This window comes from Oncorhynchus clarkii, chromosome 12 (assembly GCF_045791955.1).
Source record: "Oncorhynchus clarkii lewisi isolate Uvic-CL-2024 chromosome 12, UVic_Ocla_1.0, whole genome shotgun sequence".
Taxonomy (NCBI): domain Eukaryota; kingdom Metazoa; phylum Chordata; class Actinopteri; order Salmoniformes; family Salmonidae; genus Oncorhynchus; species Oncorhynchus clarkii.
In genome coordinates, this window is record NC_092158.1 from 75542459 (window position 1) to 75555633 (window position 13175).

At 43.7% G+C, this 13175-nt stretch overlaps 1 protein-coding gene across 3 annotated transcripts in view; it reads right to left on the reverse strand.

Annotated features, from left to right (window-relative positions):
- Positions 1-6418: 6418 nt before the first annotated feature.
- LOC139421291 (serine/threonine-protein kinase WNK4-like) overlaps positions 6419-13175 on the reverse strand; it is a 90437-nt gene continuing 83680 nt past the window's right edge. For all 3 annotated transcript variants that reach the window (XM_071172026.1, XM_071172024.1, XM_071172025.1), the window contains exons 15-20: positions 12113-13008; positions 11802-11895; positions 10709-11321; positions 9680-9885; positions 9499-9593; positions 6419-9281 (exon numbers count right to left, since the gene is read on the reverse strand). In XM_071172026.1, coding sequence (XP_071028127.1) covers positions 9279-9281; positions 9499-9593; positions 9680-9885; positions 10709-11321; positions 11802-11895; positions 12113-13008 — 1907 coding nt within the window. In that variant the 3' untranslated portion in view covers positions 6419-9278. The remainder of the gene's footprint in view (positions 9282-9498; positions 9594-9679; positions 9886-10708; positions 11322-11801; positions 11896-12112; positions 13009-13175) is intronic.

Here is a 13175-nt window from a genome sequence, read left to right on the forward strand (position 1 = left end):
GAAGTATTATTATTTTTATATATATATTTTTTTACACCTTTATTTAACTAGGCAAGTCAGTTAAGAACAAATTCTTATTTTCAATGACGGCCTAGGAACTGTGGGTTAACTGCCTGTTCAGGGGCAGAACGACAGACCTTGTCAGCTTGGGGGTTTGAACTTGCAACCTTCCGGTTACTAGTCCAACGCTCTAACCACTACTCTGCCGCCCCAGGGGCGATCATATCAGTAATGTTAGTTCATCAAATATAGCTGTAGCTCTGCCCACCGGTGAAGTGGAGCAGAGCATGCTGGGCGATCTACAGCGCAGAGAAGAAGATCAGTAGTCAAGTGAGAGAAAGTTACAGCCATCCTTGTGTTTTCCCACCAGTTAGCCTTCATTGTGTTAGCCAAGACCAGTGTGTGTCCTTGTTCATATACCACACACACACACACACACACTTTAACTTTGGTTAAAGCAAGTTGCCAGACCACTAAGTGCCTTAGCCCATTCATACTACACACACTGTGCGGTGCTGTTCCGTGCTGGTGCATCTTCGGCATTAGTAAACCACCTCAACTGGAATCCTGTGCCCTTACCAGAACACAGGAACGAACACATGAAGTAAAACCTAACCTAAAGAATATACAGTCCACCAAGTCCTCACTTATTATTTATTTTACCTTGAAAATGATTGAGGATGAATGAAATTGACAACGTGATGACAATAATTAGCCTATAACACCCTGCAAATCATTACCCCAAAGTTTTGAAAGTATTTGCAAAGCATTTCACTACACCCATAATAAAACCTGCTCAACATGTGTATGTGACCAATTACATTTGATTTGATTTTGAAGACAACGTTTAGATATAATAATATATTTTGAATTAACTGTGAATGGCTGGAGTAAAGTCTACTTTCCACTAATTGGTGATCTGCGCAGCGCGACTGCAATAAAAACGTGCTGGAACGCAGCCAGAATGTGTGGGCTTTGTAGGCTACTCCAAAACGATAGAGGGCAGAAATGCACCAGTTGCTGGGCTGTCCAGTACAGTCACGAACCAAAGAACATAAAACAACGTACGTCATTTCTATCAGACACATAATAACACTGAAATGGCTTCTAAGGAGCAACTTACAGCTGCTCAGAAACAGCTTCTCAGGAAAAGACAAGATCTCGACTTTTGGAAGAAAAACGCGCTATAAATACGTAGTCGCAACCGCATAGCTGGACTAGCTATCGGGGCGTTTGTCATCGGCATGTGTATCCTTCCATCTAGGGTGCCATACATATCTCAGTCGGACCTTTAACGTTACAACTGTTCCAGCTGGATGGTTATTACTTAGTGTAAAGCGTAGCACAGAGAATTTGACAAACATTTACTTGACAATACTTCCTCAATTCCTGACTTGGAAGACAACGCATGCGTCTAAACGTCCTTGGCTTGTTGCAAGTGGTTTGTTTAAGCAAGGAGGTGTGGTATAAGGCCAATAGGCACCTTAGCCGTGGTATATTGGCCATACATCACAAACCCTCATTGCTATTAAACTGGTTACCAACGTAATTAGAGCAGTAAAAATAAATGTTCTGTCATAACCTCTCATAACGTCTGATATTCCACGGCTGTCAGCCAATCAGCATTCATGGCTCGAACCACCCAGTTTATAATTACATTTAGAATATGCTCTGTTATTAAATAATAAATGTACATTTAAATGTGTACACCATCTTGTCTATTTCAAATCTTCTCATTGATGGTCCTTGCAATCTGGATTCCTTGGAAGTCACCACCCCCCATTGAAGTTAATATAAAGGGTAGGGACATCCTAAGGATCCAAGTTAGCACGAACACTCATTGATCGAGACAGGTGAGTGTCAGAGAGGAAGATGTGAAGCAAGATGGATAACTGGGCCCAAATCTGTCTTCTCCAGCAGGTGGTGTTTTCCTTTTTTTCTGCTGACTACCTGAGTAGTTTTTGTATGCAGGTCAATGTGTGTCAAATTTGGTTAACAAATGTAGTGGCTTATTTGCTACATCTGGCTCATTGAAAATACGTTTTGTAATGCATAGGTTGGTATGGGTGTACTGATATAAGAAGGACATGACATCCTGGCAACTATATCAGAGTTGTACCTGTTGTTCACTTGCATATGCCCTCTCATGGGCTAAAATGGGCCCACCTGATTTGCCGCCTCCTGACTGCCTTACTAAGTATCTGGTCAATATATTGCAGGGGCGCAACTTTCACTGGGGAAGGGGGGGCCACGTACTGAAATCGTATTTTTGTCCCCCCCAGTTTTATCATTGAAATGTGATACAGAACAAAGCAATGGTGTGCTTTAGGACCATGCGGATACCTCCGTGCAGTCAACTAGGCTGTTTGGAATGTGTATCCCACTGGATAAAAAAAAATAATAATTGCCCCCCCCCCCACTTCTAAAACCAAAGTTGCGACCCTGATATAGGGCCTTTTGGGGTGGACACCCAGCTGTTTCAATCAATGAGAGAAGATTTTAAATAGACAAGATGACAGCATACACATTGCTGGATTACTTAATGGAGCGAAAACATTTTTTAAATCAATTCTAACTAGCCATTGACGTTTAGAAGACATGCACTGTCTTCCAAGTCAGGAATGAAGGAAGTATCGGAAAGTAGGTTGGTAGAAAATTGGGCTTTAAATTGACATTTTTCATTGGTAGTACAGGTGCACCCGATTTAAAGTTAGGATCATAACATTTAGAAGCACCAGCATGTTTTTTTCTATTGTACCAATATTCATTTCTAGCTACTTTTGAGCCCTATAAACTGTAAAGACATTTGTTTGTTATAAAAAAGCTAAAATGTTAATACAAAAACCTGTCATTGAAATTAGTCATTTGTGGAATATTAGGTTTCTCCATTGTGTGAAAGTACTACCTATTGAGGTACATTTAGTGGTGGAAAAAGTACCCAATTGTCATACTTGAGTAAAAGTAAAGAAAATGACTCAAGTAAATGTTTTTTAAATTTAAATTTACGGATAGCTAGGGGAACACTCCTACACTTAGACATCATTTACAAATTAAGCATTTGTGTTTAGTGAGTCCGCTAGATCAGAGGCAGTAGAGGTGACCAGGGATGTTCTCTTGATAAGTGTGTGAACTGGAATAAGCATTCAAAATGTAACAAGTACTTTTGAGTATCACAGAAAATGTATGGAGTAAAAAAGTACAAGTTGTCAAAAATATAAATAGTAAAGTACTGTCATGACGTTGGCCTGGGGGATTGGTTTATGACAGTCATAAATACCTCTTCCCCCCCTTTTCCCTTCTCTAACCTACTGAGGTTGCATTTAAAAATCCCTTGGTTAACATAGAGATTCTGGGAACATCAGTATGTGGGGGGAAATTAACTATATTCTGGTAATCCGAACAATTGAACATGTGCAGTGGTACTTAATGAATATGATGTAAGTTCGGTTGTCATCTGAGACATTCTCATCAATGATAAGATGACATAAACTCTACAGTGGAAAGTCTATACATCAGAGTTATCAGATTTACATGGAATTGTTGTTCAATTTAAATGTTTGAATATGAAATTATTTGTGATGGGATGAAATGTGATTTTAGTTTCTAAAATGTGAGATTTGGATTTTAATAAGATAGGGCTGCTCAATCAGTGTCCCTCCCCTGTGAAGGGACAAGGGCTATAAAACTTTTCAAAAACACCCTCCTCTTCCTTCCTATATAAGCTCTTGACGACAACATAACTATCTGTTCCGATGAGGTAGGATGACGATCCTATGTCAGAATGGTTCAGATAAAACTACAGAACGAAGCCAACATCAGCATGAGCTTTGGTTGCGAATGGTATGAACTTTGAACTCTTATTCACGACAGAAGTGATATCTCCTAGCCGTTGAGTTAGCGACCGCAGCTGCAAATGCAGGTTAGGAAGGAACAGACAGAGTATCCCATCTACCACACAACGACGTTACTACAATTTATCCAAGTGACCACCAGAAACATTCTTCAAAGGACAGAGGACTCGGTTTGGCAACACGGTCTTCCATCTACCACCAACCTACTGAAGCGCAACTCAGAGTAAATATTTATTGCATTTTCCTTTTCCAAATGGGCGGTCATTTAGAATGCATAAGATACTGTATTTATGAATGCACAGCTTCACCTTTGTTCCAGTCTCCCGCTCTTTCACTCAACCCAGCCCCTTTTCCTTTGTGTAACAAGCTGTCATATCTGTTCCTGCCCACTAGGGACGTTTTCCTATGACGTAAAGAATTATCCAGGTATAATTCATTCTTTGTATATGTAATTCTGTGTGATTAGTTAGGTATTTAGTAAATAAATAATTAAACCCAATTTTGTATTGCTGATTCAACTTGTTAGCCAGGGTTCTTGCAGATAACCAAGAATTTACAACTTTCAGATTATGAGACTGAAGTAAAATGAAGATTAATGTTGACTGCTTTTGATGTAAAATATTACTAGTTCTTTAAGAGTTTATTCGGAAGATAACAGATCTATAAATATTATTTTGTGGTTATTATTATAGAATATTATTCTCTAGTTAATTACATTTACATGATTAGCTCAATCAGGTGATATTAATTACGGATAAATTATTTTATAGAATAGCATGTCATATCAATTAATCCGGCATAGCCAAAGACACAACAGTACAGATACAAAAAAAAGCAGTACTTTAAAGTATTTTTACTTAAGTACTTTACACCGCTGGGTACATAATTGAAAATTGTACACTAAGAGCGAACTGGTTTATGAATGTATAGTCAATCCATGACATTTTTCTCTGTAGTAATGGTGCAGCCATGACAGTAAGGAATCTACGCCCACCTTTATCTCTAGGGCACTTATACAACGGTACAGCGAAGCTTAATCATTACAACAATTATTGTCTGTGTGATTATTTCTCTAGGTGCACGGTGCTCCCAAAATAAAATGGCAGGTCGCACAACAAAATATTTAGGAGCATATGCAGCCAGAATGGTTGCACTTTATAGCCCTGGTCGAAAATGATCTGGTCTACGCTTTACATGTTCTAAGAAACGCCTTTCAGCCAGTTGGAACAGTGGTAATGGTCTGACTAGGCAATATTTTTCATAGCTACTAACTAGCTGGCTGCTAATGTTAGCATGTCATGGTCACCAAATAGGTTCCTAGCTAGTTTGTGTGTGGTGTATGTGTCTTATCATTTCTCACTGCTCTAAAATGATCCACAGCACTCAATATGGCACTGCAATGAAAACCACAACTCCGCAGAAATATACTGAAGTGCTCTTTGAGAGGAAAAGGGCAAAGGTTACTCCTGCCGGTTTTGTGGCCTTAACCATTTTTGTCTTCAGTCAGCTACACCATCCTCTCAGTGAAGCAGGAGAGGATCATGGAGGACATTGATAACGAGGCAAAGATCAATTACATCAGAGGTCCCAGGACCAACTCTTAGGGATGTTCCCAGCTCCCTCACCTGCACAGGAACAGTGGAAGCTGAGCTCACTCGGGACTGGACTGTCAATCTGCCATACGCAACTGTGGCCAAAAGATACACACTTGTTTTTGAAAGGTGGAGGCGCTTATCAGTTTCTGTTATTTCAATATGCATTGTAGAGATAGATGTAACCATGCACATGATCTAGACCTGGATACCCTGCAAACTGGTTTCTGAATATAATATAACTTGTTATATAATAAGAGGTTGTTTAAGAATATTACATGGTTTGTGTATTGTGTAACTAATTGGCCTCGTAATATAGGAGTAAGCTTACGTGTTGGGCGATTCCATGATATTCGGATGTTGTTATACAATTAAATAAAACGTAAAGCTGCAATCAGATGATTAGTGTGTAATAAATTATTTACTTACTTGACGGTGTATCAGTTTTGAGTTTTCAAAGTCAATGCGTGATGATTTTGGGCATCAACCTACAGGGAAAGAAAACTCAAAACATTGCATGATGAGGCACTGCATCGCCATGCTAGCTGTGCCACCAGAGACTCTGGGTTCGAGCCCAGGCTCTGTCGCAGCCGGCCGTGACCGGGAGGTCAATGGGGACACGCACAATTGGCCTAGCGTCATCCGGGTTAGGGAGGGTTTGGCCGGTAGGGATATCCTTGTCTCATCGCGCACTAGCGACTCCTGTGGCGGGCCGGGCGCAGTGCACGCTGACCAGGTCGCCAGGTGCACGGTGTTTCCTCTGACACATTGGTGCGGCTGGCTTCCGGGTTGGATGTGCGCTGTGTTAAGAAGCGGTGCGGCTTGGTTGGGTTCTGTTTCGGAGGACGCATGGCTTTCGACCTTTGTCTATCCAGAGCCCGTATGGGAGTTGTTGCGATGAGACAAGACAGGAACTACTAACAATTGGATACCACGAAAAAGGGGGTAAAATAAAACAAATAAAAACATTGCATGATGTTGAATTGTAATTTATTAGCAATATTTACAAATATGATTTAGGAAACAATCACACTTGAAAGGTAAAAAACAAAAGGTAAAGGCACAGAATCTGCATGGCAGTATGTTTTCTAGAAACACGATTGACAACAAAATAGAGCTCATGACATCCTAAATATATATTGTATATTTACTGTTGATGTCTTGATTTAGAAGAACACAATCTGAGTAATATATTTCATGTGTTCTACTACAATCGTTCCCCATGTGCATACTTTAAGGCAAATAGCTCAGAATTCTTCACAGCTTCAGGTCTTTGTCATGAATCAAATAATTACCAACACTAAATGCGTAGGCACGCATACCGATTTAAAATATATAACTATACATCTTTACCCCGCTATTATTTATAGGGACGCAATTGGAAAGTGCATTGTATCAATCCATAGATTAAAATACGTTTTTAAAGCATAAGCGTCCACTCTTTGCTTAGAAAATGAAGACTGATAAGTGACACCCAGTATCTTTACTACTAGGCCATAGAAAGTGAGTAACAAATGAACAATGTGTAGTATATTATAAGACCTGGAGTGTTTGTATACTGAACGAAAATTTTAACGCAACATGCAACAATTTCAAAGATTTTACTGAGTTACAGTTCATATAAGGAAATCAGCCAAATGAAATTAATTCATTAGGCCCTAATCTTTGGATTTCATTTTAAAAAATGGGTCTCGCAATGGGCCTCACGATCTCGTCACGGTATTTCTGTGCATTTAAAATTGCCATCGATAAAATGCAATTGTGTTCGTTGTCCGTAGCTTATGCCTGCCCATAACATAACCCCACCGCCACCATGGGACACTCTGTTCACAACGTTGTAATCAGCAAACCACTCAAGCCACGACGCCATACACGTGGTATGTGGTTGTGAGGCTGGTTGGATGTACTGCCACATTCTCTAAAACGAAGTTGGAGTCGGTTTAAATGAATGTTAAATGAATGTTAAATGCTCTGGCAACAGGCCTGGTGGACATTCCTGCAGTCAGCTTGCCAATTGCACATGCCCTCAAAACTTGAGACATCTGTAGCATTGTGTTGTGTGACAAAACTTTCACATTTTAGAGTGACCTTTTATTGTTCCCAGCACAAGGTGCACCTGTGTAATGAGTGTGCTGTTTAATCAGCTTCTTGAAGGATGAAGGAGGCTGGAATATCTTGGCAAAGGAGAAATGCTCACTCACCGGGATGTAATCAAATGTCATTTTAGAGAACTAAGCTTTTTGTGCATATGGAACATTTCTGGGATCTTTTACTTCAGCTCATGAAACATGGGACAAACACTTTACATGTTGCGTTTATATTTTTGTTCAGTGTACGTTCAATAAAGTGACATTTAGTTTTTCATGCACCATGTGTGATTTGTGTTGCTTCATGAACATTTGTTTACACCAAATACAGCTCTGATGTTTTGCTGATACTTGCAGGCAGCTTGGATTGACTCTTATTTAGGTGTACTTGATTTAGTTCGCCAAGCACACCAAGTAAGCGGAGCTGCAAAATGGAAAACTGCTTACCTGACTTGCCGGTCAATACATGAGATAGATGCATATTTGTTCATCCCATTCCTTATGCAATATTATAAACCATACAAATACATTGTTTTGAGGCAATGATTACATCTCATCCTGCTAAAGCTATCTTATCTCCTGAGCAGACATATGCAGCGTTTACCGTGAATACAGTCTCCGTGACCACAGGAACATTGTCGTTGTCAATCGCAACATTAAGCAGATCTTCAGCACTTCGGATTGAATAGGGTCATGTTGTATTAAGAGGAGTTCCTGCTTGCAGCAGTTGGATGACGAAGTGCAGGAGAGAGCAGGGCTTCTGGGACGTGTTTTCCAGGGATAGCACAGGCAGCATCCGCATAAGAGCACACGCAGAAACACACACCTTAAGCCTTCCTATCCTCACTTTCCATTTGACCTGACGCTACACACAGCTATATAAGCTTAGCATCCTTAAGATCGGGAGGGGGACTTCCTTGGCTTAGTGTCACAATACTAACTCATGGTATTGCACATGAACCAGATGGCAGATAGGGTGCTTTGGTGCAATGGGATCCTTATCTATCGTCGTTAGGAGGAGTGTTTAGTGAGGCCCATCGTGTGGATGACCATGGCCTTTTCTCATTTGGGAAAACGTCCGTCCTCTCTCCTCCGTGACTCAGAAACTGATATGTGGTCGAGGCGAACAGAAGTGTGTTCTTCCTCCTTGTTAGCCATCTTTCATAGATGATAGTCATGTGTGTCCTACCCGAGTCCTTCACCGAATAATTTAGAAATCTGCCACACCCCCTTTGAATCAGCTTTAGATTTTTGATGGAGAAAAGCTTGCACATGTTTACAAACAATATGCTACTTGTAGTTGTATCTATAAAATGTCTTGAACAACTAACTTCATTTGTTTTTATCACTCTACACATTTATTTTGGGATCCACCCCTGTAAACGTAATTTGCCTGAGTGGAGAAGAAGTCTAATTTCTTACAAACTAATTTTCGCCCTCGTTCACTCTCCTTGCTACCTCTCCACAATTACCTTTTTCAAAAGGAGGCGAGAGAGGAGAGAGGACAGAGGAAAGAGGACGCAGGAGTTGAGCAAATCCAATTGAGAAAAGGCCCATGTCTTCTGGCCATCCGGTTTCCCCATCCCAAGGCTCAGGCTGGGAGCTATCTGTTCAGCACTGGGCTTGGCAACTTATTGGTCATCATTGGGCTCCCTCTCTTCCTGGTTGGTGGTTGGGAGGGGAGGCGGCTGGCCACAGTATCACCAGCCCCAACCCCCTGTCCTCCAGATCACACAGGGAGACGAGTCTCACTAGTAGGAGAGAGGTTAGAGGTCAGAGGGCGTAGTGTGTTCACCAAGTAACCAAGCAGGTTAACAAAGAAAAACCAAGGTGACTACGCTAACATATTATTTTCATCACTGCACAGGTTTTTTAGAAGGATTACACCTGTCAAAATGTTCTATGTTATTGTTCAGACTAACAAGGTCAGGGTTCAGGGATCATGGGTCAGACAGGGTGCTTGCTCACCATCCGGTTGTAGTCGGGGGCAAAGGTCACCCCTTTACTGGACCTCTCCTGAGAGCCACTGCTGCTGCCACTGACTGAGTTTTTACGCATGATCCCTGTGTTTGTAAGACATGGAGGGAATAGCTAAGTCATAACGAACTCCCAACCAGACAGCAACATTACTACTACAATACCAACTGACCTGCAGGGGGCAGTATATCCAGTCTCTGCAGGCTGTTCCTACGCGAGCCGGGGTAGTTGCCGCTCTTGGAGAGGCGCCTCTGGCGGTTGTTGAGCATCGCGGCAGGGGGCATGATGCCAGGAGGAGGCACCTTTCCCATTTGCTCATACAGCGCCTCAATCTCCCTCTTCTGAGTGAGCTGGAGGGCCTGCGCCTCTGACAGGTGCCTGAGAGAAAGAGAGAAAGAGAGAGAACAGAGAGAACAGAGAGAGAGAGAGTACAGAGAGAGAGAGGGAGGAAGGACAGAGAGGGGGAAGGGAGTAGAAGAAGAAAGAGAGAGAAAGGGCACAGAACATGAATAGAGGACAAGGAGGAGAGAATACAAGAGAGAGTGAATGGGACAGGGAAAGAGTTGAGAAAGGAGAAGATGGTCAAGGTCAGGGGCAAAGAAGGGGTAAGAAGAGTTTTATTAAGTTAGCTTGAATTGGTGTTTGTGTTTTGACAGTCAGGTCGTAAATTTGGAAGATAATTTTGGTTTAATGACCATTTGGTGTTGGCAAACCAAGTTCTAAGAATGTTCAAAACCTTATGTCATGCTCTAATGATGACAGTGGAGGCTGGTGGGAGGAGCTATAGGAGGACAGGCTCATTGTAGTAACTGGAATGGAATAAATGGGATGGTATCAAACATATGGAAACCGCATGTTTGACTCCGTTCCATTGATTCCATTTCAACCATTACAATGAACCCATCCTCCTATAGCTCCTTCCACCAGCCTCCACTGAATGACAATGCTTATGACCTTATTACACATGTTGATGTCAACAGTTCTTTGAAGTCTTTTTAATTCAACTAGAGTGATAAAGACACACCTCTACTTCCTATCAACAGTGTGGCCATAACTCGTTTGTTTTGTTTTGGAGGACTGCGGAGGAACCGGTGACCTTGATTGGTGGACTAACGTTTTGTACTTTGACTGTGTGTTTGTTCACAACCTCAGAGACTTAACTTCAAAAACAGAAATGGTGCGCCTCCTCTCCTCCACTCACCTGTCCCTGAGTTCCTGTAGCTCCTCGCACATATCCTCGTTCTCGCTCTCTGTCTCGTCACTGCTGACATACGAGGCGCTGCGTGTGTAGCTCATCCAGGGCTGGTTTAGGTTGCTCCCGCTAAACTGGGGGCTCCCCGCTGTACCCTCCCACAGGCTCAGGCTCAGCCTCCGCCCCCCCCTTCTCCTCAGCTCCTCCTCCTCATCCTCCTCTCCCTCCTTTTGCTCCTTGTCTGGCTCCTTGTCGAGCTCCTTGTCGGGCTCCTTGTCGGGCTCCTCCTCACTCTCCTGCTGGTCCTCCTGCTCTGTCTGCTTAGGGCCTCCAGGCAAGGAGTGGGTGATGTCTAGGTTACACAGGGGCCCGCCTGGGGATCGCTGGGGAGGGGACACAGTTACAGTGCTAATGCTGCTTTCTGATTCGCCCCCCTGCTCCTCGGTGCTGGTATCAGATTCACTGTCCCGGGAGGAAGGGCTGATGCTAACGGTGACAGTGGGCGGGGTTTGGTGTTGTGGGTGGGTTTCGGGAGGATCCTGGGCTGGGCTAGCGGAGGCTGCAGGGATCTCTCTGCTGGGTGTGACTTGGAAACGGCCGACGGTAACTGTAGGCTTTTTCTCTGTTGGAGGGAGAGAGAGAGAGAGAGAGAAGAAGAGAGCGGGGGAGAGTGAAAGTTATTTCACATTACGTATTATAATGGTGTCTAGAAAGTCATTGACATTAAGCCAGCCTACTCATCTACACAACAAAGTATTTCTCATCAAAGTTCATACTACAGGTTGGGCACTTGGGGGGCAGACTTAACTGTACAATGATTTAAGTCATGTTGCTTGAGAGAGTACCTTGGGGTCATACAAGTACACAGTAAAAAGTTAATTGATAAATTAATGATCCATAGTATCGTATATTAAGTTGCCATGGACACAGCAGGTGCAAAAATACAATGTGGTTTTTCCTGACATATCGGCTACCTTGGAAACAGACAGTGCTTTAAAAATGTACATGAATTAAAAATGAATTGACGTAATTGACTATTATTAGCTCATCATGCCAAATGCATACACAATGAAAAGGTGTATGGCATGGAGAGAGAGCTTACCCTCAGAGATAGGTGACAGTCTGTTTTTGGCAGCGTTAGCTCCCGACTCTGACACCACCAGGGTGGAAGAGGTTCTTAGCCTGGGTGAAGACACCTGCAGGGTAAAATAACAACATTTTTTCAGCTTTACCAGCTCAGTACTGTAATAATACACTGTGCCAAAACATGTTACAGGCGTGTCTAATCTATACAACACTGTAGAGGAACAGGTTTGAGGTTTTAAAGGTAAGGCAACACATGTTGAAGCAAATTCATATCCTACAGTATACACTTATTCATGTATATGAGCACATATTTATTAAGTGACTCACGGTGCTCTGTGGGCTGTCTGGAGCTGAGGAGGAGGGGGAGCTGGTGATAGAGGTGGAGGCTGAGCTGTCTGTCTGCTCCTGGAACCCCACCCTGGGCCCCAGCTGGCAATACATCTGGGGACTCGCCCTGGATCCTGGAGGAGAGAGGCTGGAGCCAGCTTGCCTGAAAGCAGTCCCATCCACTAGCCCGCCAGGCTGGGGTGACCCTGGGGCTACGTTGGTTTTCAACAGGCTCTGTTGGTGCAGAGCCTGGGTGTCTGCATACTGCTGGCACATGTCCAGATACTGGCCTGCTGTTATCTGGCCCTGGGGTGGGTAGGGGCCCTCCCCTGGCATCAGCTGGGGAGGGCCAAACATAGAGGGGTGGTAGGAGCCAGACTGGGCTGGGTTCAGACCGCTGGGCATGGAGGTGGGGGGCATGAAGGACTGGGCCACGCTCATGGCCAGGGACAACACGTTGGCCAGGGAAAAGAGGGGCTGGTTGTGGCTGTTTGGGGGCCACATGCCTGGGTTCTGCTGCTGTTGAGCTGGAGGGGTAGGCTGGGGGGTACTGCCCACTACCTCACTGCTCAGAGGTAACATTTCACCCCTCTGCTGCTGCCCTGGGGTGGCCGGCTTGGCCGGGGAGGAGGAAGGGGATGGGGAAGAGGAGGAGAGGTTGGAGTTGCTTAGGACCCGGTGGAGGGTCTCGGGGGTGAAGGGGGCGCTGGCGGGCATTGAGGAGTTCTGGGTGACAGGGTAAGGGAAGGGGAAGTGGGTGTTGTGGACATAGGGGTGCTTGGGGTACTGCTGGGGCAGGGGAGGCAGCTGATTGAGGGGCATCACGGGGGGCACAGCCTCGGGGTGGGAATACTGGGGGTAATGGGAAGCAGGCGGGTGGAAGGTCTGGGAAGAACCTGGAAGACACATAAGGAATATTGGGATTAGACTCATAAGTAGGGCAACAATCTGACTTATGACTGGTTGAATGGGTTCCATCCACAAACAGAATAAAGACCTGTTCTAAAGAGTTTATGTTATGTAGACATCATTCCCTTCTGCCTAGCACCACATATAAAGTAAC